This window comes from Gopherus evgoodei, unplaced genomic scaffold (genome assembly GCF_007399415.2).
Source record: "Gopherus evgoodei ecotype Sinaloan lineage unplaced genomic scaffold, rGopEvg1_v1.p scaffold_42_arrow_ctg1, whole genome shotgun sequence".
Classification (NCBI taxonomy): domain Eukaryota; kingdom Metazoa; phylum Chordata; order Testudines; family Testudinidae; genus Gopherus; species Gopherus evgoodei.
The window spans coordinates 270,000-290,306 of NW_022060063.1; the positions used below are offsets into that span (position 1 = coordinate 270,000).

Here is a 20,307-nt window from a genome sequence, read left to right on the forward strand (position 1 = left end):
CCATCAACCCTTAACCAGGGGGTGAGGCTACTCAGGAAGACCAGGGCTTTAAAAAGCCCAAAATGACCAGAGAAGCTAGCAGGAGCGGCTAACGGGAGTTTTGCAAGTGAGTTCACCATGGGTATGTGTGTGTGTGGGAGGGAGGGTGCTAGATACACCATTTACCTTTAAACGTAAAGCACCCTGATAAAAACAACCCCTCTATAGGCCCCCTGATAAAAACAAAACAGCAACAATGGAAGGAACTTCAGGAGTAAAAAAAAGAATGCAGGCAGAAGTCCAGCAACACAGTGAGAACTATGCAGTTTATTGCACCCAATGCAGCATATATTATTACCTGCCCTATGGGCAGGTGACATATGTGTGCATTCAGTGCAAGGAGCTCCTGGCCCTCAGAGACCATATGTGGGCATTGGAGACCAGAAGAGTTGAGCTGGAGGAGCTAAAGGAGACAGAGGTTCACAGATGAGACTTTCTGGGACACAGTACAATGGTCCCACCCCCAGGCTGGCAGCCTCTGTGCTGTTGAGGAGGATGGAAAGTATCAGGGAAGGAGAACATCCAACTGGAATAGAAGGAAATGATCCCATAGTTGGGACCTTCCTTCCAGCTGATGTTGTGGTTTCCTCTCGCATTGAGGATACCTCTTCAGGGGAGGGAACTCCAATTAGGAAGAGACAGGTATTAGTAATGGGCAATTCAATCATTAGAAACAGAGATAGCTAGGTATGCTACTTACTGTGGTGTCTTCACTGTGGTAGGTCAACTGCTGCTGCTCCCCTGTTGACTCCGCCTATGCTTCTCGCTCTGGTGGAGTACCAAAGTCTACGGGAGAGCACTGGGCAGTCGATTTATTGCATCTTCACTAGACGTGATAAATCGAACCTTGGTGGATTGATCGCACCTCGGTGGATTGATCGCTCCGGAGGTAAGTGTAAACATGCCCACAGAAACTTGGTGGAATGAGGGAAATCAATGAGACACAGTAATACCAGGGTACAAAATATATAGGAAGGACAGAACAGGTCGTGCTGGTTGGGGAGTGGCACTATATGTGAAAGAAAGCATAGAATCAAATGAAGTAAAAATCTTAAATAAAATGAATCTCTGTACCATAGAATCTCTATGGATATTTCCATCCTCTAATGGTAATATAGCAGTAGGGATACATTACTGACTAGTATGGTGATATGACTGTGAAATGCTCAGGGAGATTAGAAAGACTATTAAAATAAAAAATAATCATGGGGGATTTCAACTATCCCCATATTGACTGAGTACATGTCACCTCAGGATGGGATGCAGAGATAAAGTTTCTTGACATATTAAATAACACCCCAATGTGCAGAAAAATTAGCAAATATGGCAGGCAACCAGCTTGACTCAACAGCGAAACCTTTGATGAACTTAAAACACAAAAAAGAAGCTTACAAGACGTGCAAATTTGGACAGATGATTAGAGAAGAGTATAAAAATATTGCTCGAGCATGCAGGGGTGTAATCAGGAAGGCCAAAACACAATTGGAGCTGCAATAGCAAGGCATGTGAAGGGTAACAAGAAGGGTTTCTACAGGTATGTTAGCAACTAGAAAAAGGTCAAGTACTCTATGCTTTTTTTGCCTCGGTTTTCAGACAAGGTCAGCTCCCAGACTGCGGTCCTGGGTAGGGGAGGAGGTGAGCAGCCCTCAGTGGTGAAAGAACAGTGGTGAAAGACTATTTAGAAAAGCTGGACATGCACAAGTTCATGGGTCCAGATCTAATGATTCCGAGGGTGCTGAGGGAATTGGCTGATGTGACTGCAGAGCCATTGGCATTATCTCTGAAAACTCGTGGTGACTGGGGGAGGTCCCAGATGACTAGAAAAAGGCAAATATAGTGCCCATCTTTAAAAATGGGAAGGAGAATCCAGAAAACTACAAACCCATCAGCCTCACCTCAGTCCCTGGATAAATCGTGGAGCAGGTCCTCAAGTAAACCATTTTCATAGAATATTAGGGTTGGAAGAGACCTCAGGAGGTCATGTAGTCCAATCCTCTGCTCAAAGCAGGACGACCACCACCTAAATCATCCCAGCCAAGGCTTTGTCAAGCCGGCCTTAAAAACCTCTAGGGATGGAGATTCCACCACCTTCCCAGGTAACCCATTTCACTGCTTCACCACCCTCCTAGTGAAATAGTGTTTCACAATATCCAATAATATCCTAATATTTTGAAGCACTTGGAAGAGAGGAAGGTGATCAGGGGCAAGTCAACATGGCTTCATCAAGGGAAAGTCATGCTTGATCAACCTGATTGCCTTCTATGATGAGATAACTGGCTCTGTGGATATGGAGAAAGCAGTGGATGCAATATATCTTGACTTTAGCAAAGCTTTTGATATGGTCGCCCACAGTATTCCTTCCAGCAAGTTAAAGAAGTATGGATTGGATGAATGGACTATAAAGGTGAATAGAAAGCTGGCTAGACTGTTGGGCTCAATGGGTAGTGGTCAATGGCTCAATGTCTAGTTGGCAGCAGATATCAAGTGGAGTGCCTCAGGGGTCAGTCCTGTGGCTGGTTTTGTTCAACATCTTTATTAATGTTCTGGATGATGGGATGGATTGCACCCTCAGCAAGTTCCCAGATGACACTAAGCTGGGGGGAGAGGTAGATAAGATGGAGGGCAGGGACAGGGTCCAGAGTGACCTAGACAAATTGGAGGACTGGGCCAAAAGAAATTGGAAGAGGTTCAACAAGGACAAGTGCGGAGTCCTGAACTGAGGACGGAAGAATCCCATGCACCACTACAGGCTGGGGACCAACCGGCTAAGTAGCAGTTCCACAGAAAAGGACCTGGGGATTACAGTGGATGAGAAGCTGGATATGAGTCAGCAGTGTGCCCTTGTTGCCAAAAAGGCTAACAGCATATTGGCTGCATTAATAGAAGCACTGCCAGCAGATCGAGGGAAGTGATTATTCTCCTCTATTCGGCACTGGTGAGGCCACATTTAGAGTATTGTGTCCAGTTTTGGGACCCCCATTACAGGAAGGATGTGGACAAATTGGAGAGAGTCTAGTGGAGGGCAACAAAAATGATCAGGGGGCTGGGGTACATGACTTACAAGGAGAGGCTGAGGGAACTAGGCTTGTTTAGTCTGCAGAAGAGAAGAGTGAGGGGGGATTTGATAACAGCCTTCAATTATCTAAAAAGGGATTCCAAAGAGGATGGATTTAGATTGTTCTCAGTGGTACCATATGACAGAACAAGGAGTAATGGTCTCAAGTTGCAGTGGGGGAGGTCTAGGTTGGATATTAGGAAACACTATTTCACTAGTAGGGTGGTGAAGCAGTGAAATGGGTTACCTGGGAAGGTGGTGGAATCTCTATCCCTACAGGTTTTTAAGCCCATCTTGACAAAGTCCTGGCAGGGATGATTTAGTTGGTGTTGGTCCTGCTTTGAGCAGGGGATTGGATTAGATGACCTCCTGAGATCTACTCCAACTCTAATCTTCTATGATTCTATGACTGCTTCTTGGAGCAGTTAGTCCTGCAGTCCATGAGAGGCAATTCTTGATTTAGTCCAAAGTGGAACACAGCATCTGGTCCAAGAGGTGAAGATAGCTGGAGCTCTTGGTAACAGTGATCATTATATAATTAAATTTAAACATCCCTGGGGCAAGGAAAACACCACAGCAGCCCAACACCGTAGCATTTATATTCAGAAAGAGGGACTAAACAGAGATGAGGAAGTTAGTGAAACAGATAATTAAAAGGTACAGTGCCAAAAGTGAAACCTCTGCAAGCTGCATGGAAACTTTTTAAAGACATAATAATTGAGGCTCAACTTATATATCTCCCAAATTAAAGAAACATAGAAAGAGAACCAAAAAAGTGCCATTGTGGCTAAACAACAAAGTAAAAGAAGCGGTCAGAGGCAAAAAGACACCCTTTAAATGGATGTGCAAAAGTATTATTAGGAAAGCCAAAAAATAAAGCAAAGAACAGCTAGCCAAAGACTCAAAAAGTAATAGCAAAAAATGTTTTCAGTACTTCAGAAGCAGGAAGCCTCCTAGGGGCTACTGGATGATCAAGATGCTAAAGGAGCACTCAAAGAGGAGAAGGCCACTGTGGAGAAACTAAATGAATTCTTTGCATCAATCTTCATGACTGAGGATGTGAGGGAGATTCCCAAACCTGAGCCATTCTTTTTAGGTGACAAATCTGAGGAAATGTCCCAGATTGAGGTGTCATTAGAGGCGGTTTTTGAACAAATTGATAAACTAAACAGGAATAAGTCACCAAGCCCAGATGGTATCACCCAAGAGTTCTGAAGGAACTCAGATGTGAAATTGCAGAACTACTAACAGTAGTCTGTAACCTATCATTTAGATCAGGTTCTGTACCAAATGATAGGAAGATAGCTAATGTGATACCAATTTTTAAAAAGGGCGTCAGCAGTCATCCCGCCAATTACAGGCTGACTTCAGTACCGGGCAAACTCTAGTAAAAAAAACCAAAATGTCAGACACATAGATGAACATAACTTGTTGAGGAAGTCATAGTTTTTGTAAACGGAAAACATGCCTCATCAATTTACTAGAATTCTTTGAGAGGGTCAACATGTGGACAAGGGAGATCCAGTGGATATAATGCACTTAGATTTTCAGAAAGCCTTTGACAAGGTCCCACACCAAAGGCTCTTAAGTAAGCTGTCATGGGATAAGAGGGATGGTCCTCTCATGGATTGGTAACTGGTTAAAAGAGATAGGAAACAAAGTGTAGGTCAGTTTTCAAAAGGAGAGAGTGGTGTTCCCCAGGAGTCTGTACTAGGCCCAGTCCTATTCAACATAGTCATAAATGATATGGAAAAAAGGAGTAAACAGTGAGGTGCAAAATTTTCAGATGATACAAAACTACTCAAGATAGTTAACTCCCAGGCAGCCTGCAAAGAACTACAAAAGGATCTCTCAAAACCAGGTGATTTGGCAATAAAATGACAAATGAAATTTAATGTTGATAAATGCAAAGTAATGCACACTGGAAAACATAATCCCAACTAATATATATATATATATATAAAATGATGGGGCCTAATTAGCTGTTACCATTCAAGAAAGAGAGTCACTGTGGATAGTTCTCTGAAAACATATACTCAATGTGCAGCGGCAGTCAAAAAGTGAGCAGAATGTTGGGACCCATTAGGAAAGGGATAGATAATAAGACAGAAAATATCAAATTGCCTCCATATAAATTCATGGAATGCCCACATCTTGAATACTGCATGCAGATGTGATTGCCGCATCTCAAACAAGATATATTGGAATTGGAAAAGGTTCAGGAAAGCGCAACAAAAATGATTAGGGGTATGGAACGTCTTCCGTATGAGGGGAGTTTAATAAGACTGGGACTTTTCAGCTTAGGGAAACATGACTGAGGTCTATAAACTCATGACTGGTGTGGAGAAAGTAAATAAGGAAGCGTTATTCTCAGAACACAAGAACTAGGGGTCAAACGAAATTCATAGTCAGCAGGTTTAAAACAAACACAGTCAACCTGTGGCACTCTTTGCCAGAGGATGTTGTGAAGGCTAAACTATAACAGGGTTCAGAAAAGAACTAGATAAATTCACGGAGGATAGCCATTGATGGACCTATTAGCCAGGATGGACAGGGATGGTGTTTGCCAAAAGCTGGGAATGAGCGACAGGGAATGGATCACTGATTACCTCTTCTATTCATTCCCTCTGGGGCACCTGGCACTGGCCATTGTCAGAAGATAGGATACTGGGCTAGATGGACCTTTGGTCTGACCCATCATGGCCGTTCTAATGGTCTAACATCCCTTGGTGCAGATTAAGCCCATTACTATTTCTCCTGCCTTCAATGGCCATGGAGAACCATTGATCACAGGCATTTTTAAAAACAGCTCTTAACACGTTTGAAGACTGGTAACAGGTTCTCCCTCAGTCTTCTTTCCCCAAGACTCAATATGCTCAGTTTTTCAACCTTTCCTCACAGGTCCGGTTTTCTAAACCTTTTATCATGTTTATCTCTGGACTCTCTCCAGTTTGTCCACATCTTCCCTAACGTGTGTCAGCCTGAATTGCATATAGTACTCCAGCTGAGGCCTCAACAGTGCTGAGTAGAGCAGGACAATTACCTCCCCTGTCTTACATATGACATTCCTCTTCATACACCTCAAAATGATATTAGACTTTTTCACAGTTGCACCACATTGTTGGCTCATATTCAGTTTGTGATATATTATAACCCCCCAGGTCCTTTGCAGCAGTACTATCTCTAGCTAGTCATTCCCCATTTTGTAGGTTTGTATTTGATTTTTACTTAATGAACTTCTTGGCACTGGTCTTTATTTAATCTCATTTTGCTAATTTCAGACCAATTCTCCAAATTGTTCTGAATTCTAATCCTGTCCTGCAATGTGCTTGCAACCCCTTCCAGCTTGGTGTCAGCTGCAAATTTTATAAGCATGCTCTCCTCTCTATTATCCAAGTCAAATACTGAACAGTACCACACCCAGGACTGACCCTGCAGGACCCCACTAATTATGCCCTCCGGGTTTAACAGCAAACCATTGATAACTACTCTTTGAGGTACTGTCTTTCAGTCAGTTGTGAACCCAACTTACAGTAAGTTCAGCTGGATGACATTTCCCCCGTTTTTGTATGAGACTGTCCTGTGGGACAGTATCAAAAGACTGACTAAAATCAAGACACATCACATCTACAGCTTCTCCTTTATCCTCTAGGCCAGAGATGGGCAAACTATGGCCCGCAGGTCATATCCAGCTTGCGGGACCAACCAACCTGGCCCTTGAGCGCCCAGCTGGGAAGGCTAGCCCCCGGCCTACTCCCCCCTCCCCCACAGCCTCAGCTCACCATGCCGCCAGTGCTACAAGCTCCTGCCGGGCTGCACAGCTGCACGAGCCACCGGGTGTACTGTATTAAATTGCTCCCCCTAAGAATGTGCCACTTACGGAGCACCAGAACTTGCAGCTGTAAGTAGCACATTCCTACGGGGAGCAATTTAATACACTACAGCCCGGTAGGAAAGGTGTGCCACCCCAAACAGCCTGGCCCCTGCCCTCATCCACTGCCTCCCACTTCCTGCTCCCTAACAGCCAGCCCAGGACCCCACCTCCTATCCAATCCCCCCCCACTCCCTGTCTCCTGACTGCCCCGACCCCTATTCACACCCCCACTCCCTGACAACCCCCTGGGACTCCCACACCGATCCAACCGCTCCTGTTCCCTGACTGCTCCCTGGGACTCCCTGCCCCTTATCCAAACCCCCCACTCTCCACCCCCGTACCATGCTGTTAGAGCACCAGGACTGGCAGCCTAAGTAGCGCATTCCTACAGGGAGCAATTTAATACACTGCACCAAGCACTCCATCCAGTTTCAGAACTGTATGTGGCCCTCAGGCCAAAAACTTTGCCCTCCCCTGCTCTAGGCCACCAATCCTATCAAACCACCACGTTAACCATTAGATGGCACCCTTCCCACAGAGCAGCTACAGAGCCACACTTGGCCTGGTGCCATCATTCTCTTTATTGTTGGGGAAAACCCAGTGGGTGGAGTGCATGTGCTTAGAGAGAGAGAGGGAACTGCTTTCTTAACATCCCAGTTAACTGCGTACCACCCCTCCTGCATGACCACGCCATCTCACACTATGGCAATGGAGAGCTTGGCACCTGGGGCTGGGAGCAGCAGCACGCATGGCCCTGCCTGTGCCCTTTGAATATGCAGGCCCTCCGTAGGCTCCTACGTGTGGCAGCGGCTGCAGCCCAGCAGGGAAGTGGCAGTGCAATGGCAGCTCCTGGTGCTGGTTATGGGACTGGAGAGCATAGCTGTGACGGGCCTTGCCCAAAGCTATTCAGGAAATGCATTTCTGCATGGCAGGGCTCTGGGGCAGCAGGGTCCCTGGGCTGTTCAGCCAGGGAGATGTCCTCATAGCACATCGTAGGGTGTTGGGAGAATCACAGCCCTGGTGGATCTGGAGTGAATCCTGACAGATTTCCCTCAACCAAGGCTCTCAGCAGGGCTCAGCAGCTCCACTTTGTCCAAACATTAGGCCTAGGCCAGGCTCATGCCCCAGAAAGAGGCACCAGCCTACTGCCCCGGCTTGCAGAGCTGGGCAACAAGCCCCCGGACTCCCACCCCTCAGTGCCCAGCCCTAGGCTGCCCAGTTGGAAAGCAAGACGCCCTCCTGTCACCAGAACAAGATCCCTGCAGCTGTTCTCACTACTGGCAGGAGCTTGCCAAAGCACAAGGCCCATCTGCCACAGAAGTAGGCACCTGCCCAGTGCTGAACTGAGAGAAGCTTTCTTGTCCCTGCTGTCCTGGGGCTCTCTTCAGGTTGACCCCTACTGGCCAGTGTCCTGGCACCAGTTACCCATTGAGGGGCTTGGGTTAGGACCCCAGTCCTTGATAGGGGTGGCTGTGTCAGTCTGCAGCAGCTCTGAGGCCAGAACGAGGAGGATGATCAACTAAATGCTGAAGGGAGTACTGTGCAGGTGTCTGTAGGGGGCCCAAGGCAGGCTGCTGCACCCTGGCATGGGCAGGGAGCGCTGCCAGGCCTGGCCCCAGCCCTACACAGAGATGGATCCCTCCCGGAAGCTGGTTCTGCCAATCAGGGCGTTGATCAGGGTGGGATGTCCCTCCCTGCAGGCCTCCTGCGCTGCCTGGATGATGTTGTCCATGGAGGCTTCGTCCTGGCGGCTGAGTAGGAAACCTTTCCCGCCCAAGCCTTCTGCCACCAGGTGGTAATCTGCGCAGGGAGGAGACCGGCTGTTAGCAAAGCTGCTGCAGCGGGGCCTGGGCATGGCAGTGACAGCCCACATAGGCCACTAAGCAGGCAGAGCTGGTTCCAGGAAGATGGCCACAATGGGCACACCAGGTGTGCGAGTGGCAGGCAGCAGGGAGGGATGGAAGGCATGCTGGGGTCTGCAGCTTCCAGGAATACAGAGGAGAACACTGGCAGGGAAGGAATCCCCCAGCTCGTGGGAACCAACCGCACAAGTTCCCTTCCCCTGGGGAGCCCTGCTTGAGTGGGCAGAGCAGGCATCAGTTCTGGGCTATGAACCCAGAGGTGTGATAGGACTCGATGGGAGTGACCGGCAGGAAGCAGCACACCATGTCTGCCCGCCTGGGGACAGGCTGCACAGGCAACACCATCTGGAGGCACCCAGGGCCCATGCTGAGCATGCTGCTGCCATCACTGCACAGCGTCTTGGAGTAATGGCCCCAGGGCAGCCAGCTAATGGGGACCAAGACTCACCCACATAGGCCAGGCCGCAGGCCACATTGCTGCCCAGCAAGGGGACCTGCTCACGGGAGATCTGACTCCAGCAGGCGTCGTTCCCCACCAGCGCGATGATGGGCGTCTGAAAAAGCAAGGAAAGTGCGGCTCCTCAGGCACCAGAAAGGAAGGGCGAAGTCTCAGTGCCCCACCCCCTCCATCTCCAGTGTCCTGTCCCCTCTGCCCTAGGGCCCTGCCCTGCCCCCTCCCACTACACTGAATCCATGCCAGCTCCTGTTGCCTTGGAAAAGGAACAGCAATGAAGGGGAGGCTGTGAAGGGGCGTGGTCACAGGTGCTGCCTGGACTAACTACAGGATCTCAAAATCATTTGCAGTGCCTCCAGGGCTGTGGCCACTCCCACACGTGTAGGGCCCCTTCAGTCCTCACTTTGTGTATGAATTTGGGGCAGCTGGGCCTGGCCCCCAAGGGGTCCCTGCCTGCAGCAACCCCATTGGCGCTGGGTAGCTGGGCCCGGCCCCCAGGGGTCACTGCAAGCAGGGACTCCATGGGCATGGTGTAGCTGAGACCGGCCCCCCAGGGTCCCCATTGGCACAGGGTTGGAGGAGGTTACCTTGTGACGGACGAAGGTGTCAAACTCCATGATGCTGTAGCCAAGGGAGCCATCTCCGTAGAGGATCCAGACCTGAGGGCAGGGGAGGGAAGTGAGGTTCCCCTGGCAGAGCCCTTGGAGGGGTGAACATTTACGCCTTCTGTGCCAGTTAATGTGGGGGAGAGTGCTGGCGCCTGCCTCCCGAAGGGCTGGGTATTAGTGTGTGCAGGCAGGCTGTGTCAGGGGCCCCAGCGGCTCAGAGAGAGCCTCTGGAAGTAAGCAGGCAAAGTGAGGAAAGCAGGAGGGAAGCTGGGAGTCTGGGCTCAGAAGAGCCAATGGGGGATTCAGGAGACAGATCAGAAAGCCTGGGAATGTGGCATCCCCTATACCGGAGACCCTCACCAGAGCCTTGGGTTAACCGGGCTTGCCATGGGGACAGGGTAAAGCCCCCATCGGGGTGAGGGGGTAACTTGCCCTGCCCACAGCACCTGTTAGATCCCTCCCGGCAGGCCATGGGGGCACCCCATTAGAGCCCTCCTCTGGCTGGCTGGCTACTGACCTCAGAATCCGGCCGGCAGAGTTTGGCGCCAAGAGCAAATCCTCCTCCAACACCCAGTGTCCCGAAAGCTCCTGGGGAAGAGAGGACAATGCAGAGGGGATGCTTGGCCCTGCCTGGGCATGCCATGGAAAGCAGGGGCATGAAACCAACCCCTGTCCCTTCCTGAGCCCAGCCCTCACTGAGCAGAGGGACTGCTGAGTGGATTAGTGTCTCCTCACCTGCTCCCATGGGCTCCCGTCACCAGTGGGGAAAAACGGGGTCAGCTCAGGGCAGCCTCAGGCTTTGCCCTCCAGTGATGCCGCCAACCTTCCCCCTCAGGCATTGTCCTTCTTGACCCAGGGCTTCAGGTTCCACATCCATGGGGCAGGAGACCACCTCTGGGGACTACCAGCCCCAGCTCAGAGCTGTGAGAGCGGAGCTCTGGGCTCAGCTGCACTGCAGAAGCCTTACAAGAGATCTGCCACCGTCAGCCCCCATGACAGACGGTGAGCAGTGCCAGCTCCAGAGACCCCCCCAGTACCTGGGTCTAGCCAGTGCAGGGGCCCCCGGGGCTGCACAATGTAGGCAGCGCTCCCCACGAAGTCACCCCCGTCTGACACCAGCAGGCTGTTCTCGGGCAGCAAGTTGTCCACATGGTGTAGGAGCTTGAGTGGGTTCAGGTGCTGCTCCGTGGGCTCTTCTGACTTCTCTCTGTGCACATAGGAGGACAGTCACTGGCATGCTCAGGAGCCCAGCCAGCCCCTCACAGCATGACCAAGACAGCAAGTGCCTGGGAGTGCCCAAGCTCTGGGAGTACACATAGGTTCAGCTCCCCAGATAAACCCATACACCACACTTCTGCAGCCCAGCATGGGGCTGAGCCTCCAGACCCTCGCTGGGTAACACTGCCCCCTGCCGCCTGGCACAGGCCTGAGCCCTACGGCCCTTCCCTGGGACGCCCGGCACAGGCCTGAGCCCTATGGCCCTTCCCTGGGCAACACTGCCCCCTCCTGCCCGGCACAGGCCTGAGCCTATGACCCCTCCTGGGGTGGCACTATGGGAACAGTGCCACCCTATCAGCTCTACACCTACCGGTTTGCTTTCTCCTTCCTTTTGTCGCCATCCTTCAGACTTGTTGACCAGTCCTGAGGTGGTGAGTAACTCTTGAGGCCTTGGGAAAGGCTCAGGAGGAAGGAGCCAGCATCTCCTGCGAAGAGAGCGGGCAGCATGAGATTTTGACAGGCCAACCTGAGCAGGAGCTGGTCCCATGGGCCCCAAGCAGCACCAGTATCAGAGAAGAGCCAGTCTGCAGAGGCACAGCTGCAGAGCTGGGTTATGTATCCCAACCTATTGCCAACAGCATGGTGGGCAGGCTCAGACGACAGGTGGGTGCTGGGAGGAGCAGGGCAGGGCGTGGCTGAAGCACTCACCTACTTTCCAACATGGGTCTGCTGCCCGTATGAACCACTTACTCAGCGGGGTCTGTTCCCATCATCTCTAGTTGTGATTTTGTCATTCCATCTCCTGTGCCTGCTCTGCTCCCAGCAGGAGGGTGCACAGGCTGATCTCCGAGCCTGGGCAGCACTCTAAGCACTCGCTGAGACAGGGGAAGGCCAGCAGTGGCAGGATGGGAGCCGATTCTGAGGCAGAGCGCCGAGCGCCTGCCTGCCCCTCACCTTGGATGGCCATGCGGGGCTTCCAGAAGATGTCCGAATTGCGCAGCATCAGGGCACGGTCCCGGTTGATGGCAATGACTGTGCTGCGCCGGCTCAGCACACGGCCATAGGACAAACGGAAATCACACACTGTGCCTGCCGGGGGCAAAACGAGGGTGAGTGTTAGGTCAGCTCTCCCACCCCAGAAGCTCCCCCTAGCCCCATACTGCCTTCAGCATTACCCCCCTCCCACTGCCCAGTCCATCACACCCATCCATCACACTCCTGCATTCCACCCCACAATCCCCCAGCATTAGTCCCAGCTGCCATTGCCCAGCTCCACCACACCCCAACATCAGGCTCCCCCATCCCACCCCCTCTGCACAACCCCCCAGCATTACCTGCCCAGCCCCATCAAACCCCCATGAGGCCCTCCCCCCACACAACGCCACTGCTCAGCACTACCACACCCAACATCAGGTCCCCCCCCCCACTACTGCCGAGCCACAACACACCCATCAGACTCCCCCACCCTACAACCCCTGCAGCCCCATAACCCCTTAAGCCTTGTCTCCCCACCACTGCCCAACCATACAACCCCCCAGCATTACCTCCCCCAACTGCCACTGCCCAGCCTCACCACACCCCCACAAAAGGCTCCTCCATCCCACAACTCCCCAGCCCCACAACACTTTGAGCATTACCCCATGTCACTGATAACCCTCAGCCCCACAACATCCCAACACTCACCCCCAGCCCTGCCCCACAACCCACTCCACTGATGTGCCATCCCAGCTCCCTGTCACTCCCAAGTCGCGACACCTTCCAGACCAGTTCCCATGCAGCATTCCACAGACCTGCCAGAATGACCAGGTCAGCCTCCTTCAGCACCTCTCGGCGGTTTTGGCGGATATGTAGTGGGCTGTCCCTTCCCAGCATGCCCCGGGCCATCCCACCCAGGAAGCAAGGGATGCCAAGAGCCTCCAGGGCTTCCCTGCGGGGCACAGGGAAGGGTTAGCTCTCAGCAGCTGAGTCACCTCATGGCAAAGGGACACTTCACATTACTATGAACATGGGCACTACCAGCGCAGCCCGCATGTGCGTGTGTGCTCAGACAGCTGAGCAAATGGAAGAGTGCGTGAGAAGGGTGCGCGCAGCAGCACGCCTAAGGAGGGAATGCACGGCAGTGGAGGGCATGCATGGCAGGGTGCGTCAGTGCCTCAGTAGGGTGCATGTCAGCCAATGAGCAAGGTACCGTGTGTGTGAGCACGAGCGTGTGAGAGCACGGGGAGCACGTGTGGCGGGAGGACATGCCACATGCTTGTTTCTTGGAGGGGAAGACACGTTTTTGGTTAATTAAAGGACAGCCCCTTGAAACCAGAGGAAGCAGGTGCCATAGATGGCTCTGCCAGTGAGCCTTATCCTTGCCGTGCAGACCCTGTGCCATCCGGCTCTGCTGATGCCCCTCAATCCCACCCTGCAGCCCCTACTATTCCAGCTCTGCTGATGTCCCTCTGTCCGGTCTGATAGCCTCAGGTCTCTTTCGGTCAGGCCAGGACAGATAGTGGCTCTCACCCTGTGTACACATGGCACTTGGGGGAAGCCACGGCCACCAGCCTGCAGATGGGCAGAGCTGAAAAAGCTGGGTAAGAGCACCAAGGGCTGGCCAGCAGTGCCCCCTATCCCCACAGAACCAGGGGCAGGGCAGAGAGTGGACTCTGCATGGAGCTGACTCTTCACCTGAGCTTCTCCACAGGCGTCGGGGGCAGGGTCACCTGGCTGCCCAGGAGCATAACAGGCTTCTTGGCACGGCTGACCAGCTCCACACACTGCTGCACCTGCACGCAAATGGGAAGCACCATCAGAGCCTGGCAGGGCCAGCAGTCACTGGGGCCAGTGCAGTTGTTGGGCGCACCCAGAGGCCAGGGGTCTTTGGCGGCGGGAGGCCCCTGCTTCGGCGGTAATTCGGCGGTGGAGGGCCCTTCCGTTCTGGGACCCGCCGCCAAAGTGCCCCGAAGACCCATGGTGGGGGCCCCGCCACTGAATTGCTGCCGAAGCGGGACCCTCCGCCGAAGTGCAGCCGGGTCTTTGGCAGTAATTCGGCGCCAGGGGCCCCACCGTGGGTCTTCGGGGCACTTCGGCAGCAGGTCCCGGAACAGAAAGGCCCCCCGCTGCCGAATTACCACCGAAGACCCGGCTGCACTTCGGTGTTGGGTCTCGCTTCGGCGTCGGGTCTCGCTTCGGCGTCAATTCAGTGATGGGGGGTCCTTCCGCCCCGGAGCAGAAGGACCCCCTGTCAGGGAAGACCAGGAGCGGAAGAAGCTCTGGGGGCCTGGGCCCATAAAAGTTTTCTGGTCCCCCTGGAGCAAGTGAAGGACCCTGCTCCAGGGGCCCCGAAAAAAACTCTTGTGGGGGCCCCTGCGAGACCCAGGGCAAATTGCCCCTCTTGCCCTCCCCCCCGCTCCGGGCAGCCCTGGGTGCACCCTGGCGAGACCAGGAGTTATTGGGGTCAATGCAGCAGCTGGGCAGAGCCTAGCAGGGTTGGGGGCAGTGTAGTGGCTAGGTGGCGCCTGGCAGAGCTGGGGGGCACTGCCAGTGACTGGATGGGGTGGTCAGTGGTTGGACAGGGCTGGACGGTCAATGTCAATGGCTGAGCAGCTCTCACATGGCCCCTGGAGCTGCTCCTGGGCAGAGTTTAGCCAGTGGCATGAAGAAGGAATTGGCAGGGAAGCTAGAAATAAGGATCTAGCAGGAACCACAGAGGGATGAGGCAGGGGAGGGCAGGAAAGAGGCTGTGCCCAGCTCTGAGGACATGACAGCGCCAGTGCCAAGGGAGGTGGCAGGCAGAGAGAGGTCAAGGGCTGGCAGAAGGGGCTGGGGCTGGCACCAAAAGGTTGGAGGGTGACGAGGACCCCAGGGACCCCCTGCCCTGCCACAGTGCTACAATGCTCCTCCCCGCCTCCCTTCTCCTTCTGAGGGCAGGGTCCAACAGGGCACAGGCTTGCCGTGTGGGGGAGGGCAATGTGCTAATGAGGAGCTCTAGGGGGAAGCTCCCAGGAGGTGGGGGGGGCAGATGTGCTCCCTGAAGGAAGGGAGCACCAGGCCCCAGGCAATCCAGGGGCTCTCACCTGCTCTGCTGTGGCCTGTGGCACCTGCACCGGAAGGGGGGAAAAGTCCCTTGTCTCCCAGGCCCCTGCATACAGGTTCCTGAGGTGGTTGCCCAGGTACCTGCGGGTGAGGTGGAGGGACAGCTGTTAGCTCTCAGCTCAGCACTGCCCTTGGCAGGACAGGGCTGGACTCACCAGTTGATGACTCCACCCAGCAGCCCCCGCGGGGTCTCTTTGAAGCCCAGCTCCTTCTCCACCAAGTAGTATGGGTAGAGCACATCGATTGGGAACTCCACAAACACAGGGCCTGTAGCACAAAGAGCTATGGTCAGCCAGCCATGGCCCCACAGGACACAGGCAGCCCAGTATCAATGCCCTGCAGGGCATGGACAACCCAGGCTCCCGCTCTGCCCAATGCCACCGCCCCACAGGGCATGGACAATCCAGGTACCATCCCTGCCCTGCAGGGCATGGGCAACAGAGGCTCCCACCCTCTCCAATGCCAATGCCCCAAATTATCACCCCGCAGTACACAGGCAAACCAGGATCCAGCCCCGCCCAACACTGATATCCCAAATTGTCACCCCATAGGGCATGGGCAGCCCTGCCCCTGCTCAACGCTAAAGGCCCACAGAACTTGGGCCCTGCCCAATGCTGATGCCAATGCCCCACACCATCGCCCAGCAGGGTCAGGGCAGCCCAGACACAAGCTATTCCAGTACAGAGGAAAGATACAAAGAGCCCCGCAAATGATAAAAAGTTTGGAAAACATGCCTTATAGTGATAGACAAAAGGAGCTGAATTTAATTAGCTTAACAAAAATTTTAAAGGATGACTTGATTGCAGTTCTTAAGTACCTACTGAGGAACACAAAATTGATACTGGTCTCCTCAGCAGAGAAAGGTATAAAACGATTGAAGGGCTGGAAGTTGGAACTAGGCAAATTCAGACTAGAAAAAAGGTGCAATATTTTAACAGTGAGAGTAATTATCCACTGGAACAATTTACCAAGGGTGGATTCTCCATCACTCTCAGTTTTACAATCAAGATGGGAAGTATTTCTGAGAGAAGTGCTCTAGTTCTCACAGAACTACAGGACTGGGAGCAGGAATTGTTTCAGTGAAGTTCTCTGGCCTGTGCTATGCAGGGATCAGATGAAATGATTATAATGGTCCCTTCTGTGAATATATGTAGGGGAAGGTAACTCACAGTGTGGAGAGGGAGCTGTGCAGCCTGCAAAACCCCATCTCAGGAGGCAAAGAGAAGTGGGTCTCCGTCCTAGAGAGGTGATATCTGGGAAGGGGTTGGAATGGGGGCAGGGAAGGGGTGGGAAGAGGCAGGGCAGGGGTGGAGCCTCATGGAAGGGGTGAACTGGGGTTGGGGCTGTGGGGTGGGGTGTCAGTGATGCGGCCCTTGGGCCACTGTACTAGTCCTTATGTGGCTCTTGTGGTCATTTGAGTTTGAGACCCCTGATTTAGTCTGTGTTAGCCCTGCTTTGAGCATGGGATTGAACTAGATACCTCCTGAGGTCTCTTCCAACCCTGATATTCTATGACCTACATTCAAGAGAGTTTGATCTGACCGCAGAAGTGAGAGTAGTAGGAGGGGCCTAGTGAGACCTGGGTAGGAAAACCTCCCAGCCCATTAATCCTTTGCTGCATAGAAGGATAAGCACCAGGAGAAAGGCTTTTACCTGGGGTGCCAGACTGTGCTGCTGCGATGGCCCTTCGCAGTGTGGGGACAATGTCCCGCACAGTCCTCACCGACGCACAAAACTTGCAGAGTGGCTTGAAAAGGCACAGCTGGTCAATGTCCTGGAGAGCACCCCGGCCCTGCGCAGATAGACAGAACTGCAATCCATGCGCCGATGGCCATGTAGAACCCACCGCCTGAGGATGTCCCCAGCCAGGCTGCTTCCTCCCCAGTGACCAAGCACAATGGGTGCTAGAGGGGCATGGCCCTCTGAGTGTCTATCTGACAATGGGGCAGAAAAGATCATTGGGCTGGGAGGAATGAGACCTCACAGCCAACAGGGATGTAGTATTGACCCTGGGTAGGAGTGAGGAATGCAAGTGAGGCTGGCTGTCCCTCTTCCCCAGCAGCATGGTCTAAGTCAAACTACTCCTGTTCCACACACTAGCGCCAACTGGTCCTTCTGTTTGGACAGCTCCAGCTGCCTGAAACTGGGGCAGGAAAAGTTCTCCTGCTGTGGTGTGGCAGCACTGGGCACCTGCCTGCCACGACATGGCAGCAACCTCTGCTATCGGCAGCACCACAGACTCACCTTCAGCAGTGTTGCAGCTGCCCCTCCAATCAGCAGCACTGGGGATTCAGCCATCTGGGCATTCTTTACAGCTGTCACGGTGTTGGTTACCCCAGGTCCCGCTGTTACTGCGGCGACTCCGACTGTCCCTGCAATGCAGAGCAGCCAGCCCACAGCAGGGCAGATGTGATGAACTGCACCCTTAGCACAGACAGGTGGGCAGGCCAGGCAGCGGGGGGACAGGGACAGTTTAGGGCAGGTGGCTGGAAGCCAGATTGCATGCTCCAGCAAGCCTGTGCCTTGTTCCCCAAGCCAGAACAAGAACTCAGGCAATGATCTGCCCATTGCTTGGCTGAACTGGTCACTGCTCCTGTTGCGCATGGCCCTTCCTGTTGCTCGGGAGAGCTGGTTACTGTCTCATTGCCCATGGCCATGCCCCTGCCCATGACAGAGGTGACCTGGTCACTGCCCCTGCCACCCATGGCCATGGCCCGCTCATTGCTGGGGTGAGCTGGTCACTGCCCCTTTGCCCATAGCCATGCCCCTGCCTATTGTAGTATGGCAGACACAGCTTTAGGAGGAAGGTCCACAGTGAGTCGCACTGCACCCAGCTGAGGACAGAGCATGGGTGTCAGTCAGTCTGCGTCCCCAGCTACCTTTTCCCCCTGTGCCTCCCTGTAGTGAGACGGATTGACCGCCCACAGACCCAGAGCAGGGCCGCCTGGGGTGGGGCAATTTGCCCCAGGCCTCGCAGGGGCCCCCAGAGAATGTCAGAGGCTCCTCCCGACCTCCGCCTTCCCCCATCCCCCGGCGCCTCAGCATGCCACGTCCAGGAGCAGCCCTGGACAGAGCTAAAGGGGCACGGCTCGGTCAGGGCCTGAGTGCCTCCCGCTCAGAGCTGCATGGTAAGGGGGTGGGGTTGCGAGTTCAGGTCCCGATGGAGCCAGGCTGCTGCCGCACTGTCCCAGGGGCAGGGCAGCTCCTGGAGGCGGCGCGTGCTGAGGCTCCGGGAAAGGTGGGAGTAAGCAGCATAGTAAGCCCCTCTGAGCCGGACGCCCTTCTGATTCCCCTAGCCCTGACCCCTAGCTCCGAGCTCAGGCCCTCTGAGCCAGACACTCTCCTGACCCGCCCCCCAGCCCTGACTCCCAGCTCCGAGCCCAGCCCCTCTGAGTCGGACACCCTCCTGACCCCCCCCTTAGCCCTGACCTCCAGCTCTGAGCCCAGCCCCTCTGAGCCAGACACCCTCCTGACCCCCCCCAGCCCTGAGCCCAGCCCCTCTGAGCTGGGCAACCCCCAACCCCATCCCCTCCTGATCCCCCACACAGCCCTGACCCCAGCCCCTCTGAGTCAGGCAACCCTGACCCCATCCTCTCCTGACCCAACCTCCCTCTCCCCCCCCCCCCCCCGCAGCCCTGACTCCCAGCTCTGAGCCCAGCCCCTCCGAGCCGGGCAACTCCCGACCCCATACCCTCCTGATCCCCCACACAGCCCTGACCCCAGCCCCTCTGAGCCAGGCAACCCCCACCCCCATCCCCCCACAGCCTGACCTCCAGCTCTGAGCGCAGTCCCTCTGAGCCAGGCAACCCCCACCCCCATCCCCCCACAGCTCTGAGCCCAGCCCCGGTGAACCGGGCATCCCCCAACCCAGAGCCCAGCTCCCTACCCAGCCCTGGGCAACAGCAGTGCCACCCCCAGGCAGTGACAGCCCATTGGCACTAATCACCATCAGCCAGCGACAGCCCATTATGTAATTGCAAATGTATACATACCATTAAAGCATTTAATGGTTTTAAATCATGTATTTTGTGTACCTCTACCCCGATATAACGCGACCCAATATAACACGAATTCGGATATAACGCAGTAAAGCAGTGCTCCTGGGAGGTGGGGCTGCGCACTCTGGTGGATCAAAGCAAGTTCAGTATAACGCAGTTTCACCTATAATGTGGTAAGACTTTTTGGCTCCCGAGGACAGGATTATATCGAGGTAGAGGTGTATTTTCAACTTATTAAAAATTATTTTTTTAATGTATTTCACTGGTTATTTTTTACATTTCCAAATACATGATACTATAGTATTGCAATTTTTTAATGGAAGGGACCCCTGAAATTGCTTTGCCCCAGGCCTCCTAAATCCTCTGGGCAGCCCCGACCCAGACAGGGAGGAGCCTCTCATTGAGCCCTGGTGGGCGGAGCCATGCCACGCTCAACCCTCGGACCAGAAGTTAGTGGATGGTACCGGAGGGGGAAGGTGCCACTCCTCCCAAACAGACTTCACTCCCACATGGGGGCCAGCCTGTCACAGTATGTTCCTGCCAGCAGAGACTGACAGGCGAGCTGGGCGGGGGGAGGGCAGAGCCCGTGCCCCTGGGAGACATGGCTCTGCTGAGGACTTGCCTGCAGGGGACACCCCAGGCAATGTCCTTGTGCTCAGAGAGCCCCCAACCCAGACCCTGGGAAGGTCTCCTTGTGCGGTGGATACCTGAGAGCCTGGCGACTGCATCAGCAGCAAACACAGCTGTGGCCTCATGTCTTGTGTCCACCACACGGATGCCCAACTTCTCGCTGGCCACCAGGATGGGTGAGATGTGGCCTCCTACCAGCGTGAACAAATAACGCACCCCATGGGCCTTCAGGACCTCTGCAACAAGCTCCCCACCGTGCCGGGTACTCTTCGGCTCTGCCTGAGAAGGATAAGGACCATCAGAGCCCTGGCCCATCAGCACAGAATGTGTGGACGAGGCAGGATACAGACCAGCAGAGGTCAGCCTAGCAGAGCGCCAGCCTGCCAGGGCAGGGCAAGGGGGCCAGGTCAGAATGCAGACTGGCAGAGCAAGGGCCTGGCAGAGCAGGAGGCGGGGGCCAGGTCAGAATGCAGACCATCAGATTGCCAG

General features: G+C 54.2%; 1 protein-coding gene across 5 annotated transcripts in view; it reads right to left on the bottom strand.

The window, feature by feature from the left end:
- Positions 1–7,529: 7,529 nt before the first annotated feature.
- The window catches only part of ILVBL (ilvB acetolactate synthase like), a 34,331-nt gene continuing 21,553 nt past the window's right edge, over positions 7,530–20,307 (bottom strand). For all 5 annotated transcript variants that reach the window (XM_030546198.1, XM_030546203.1, XM_030546199.1 and 2 more), the window contains 14 exons: positions 19,896–20,097; positions 17,435–17,562; positions 16,844–16,982; positions 15,346–15,457; positions 15,172–15,271; positions 13,784–13,881; positions 12,901–13,037; positions 12,065–12,199; positions 11,481–11,595; positions 10,930–11,099; positions 10,410–10,480; positions 9,872–9,943; positions 9,279–9,384; positions 7,530–8,768 (listed from right to left, as the gene is read on the bottom strand). In XM_030546198.1, the coding sequence (XP_030402058.1) occupies positions 8,590–8,768; positions 9,279–9,384; positions 9,872–9,943; positions 10,410–10,480; positions 10,930–11,099; positions 11,481–11,595; positions 12,065–12,199; positions 12,901–13,037; positions 13,784–13,881; positions 15,172–15,271; positions 15,346–15,457; positions 16,844–16,982; positions 17,435–17,562; positions 19,896–20,097 (1,764 nt within the window). In that variant the 3' untranslated portion in view covers positions 7,530–8,589. The remainder of the gene's footprint in view (positions 8,769–9,278; positions 9,385–9,871; positions 9,944–10,409; positions 10,481–10,929; positions 11,100–11,480; positions 11,596–12,064; positions 12,200–12,900; positions 13,038–13,783; positions 13,882–15,171; positions 15,272–15,345; positions 15,458–16,843; positions 16,983–17,434; positions 17,563–19,895; positions 20,098–20,307) is intronic.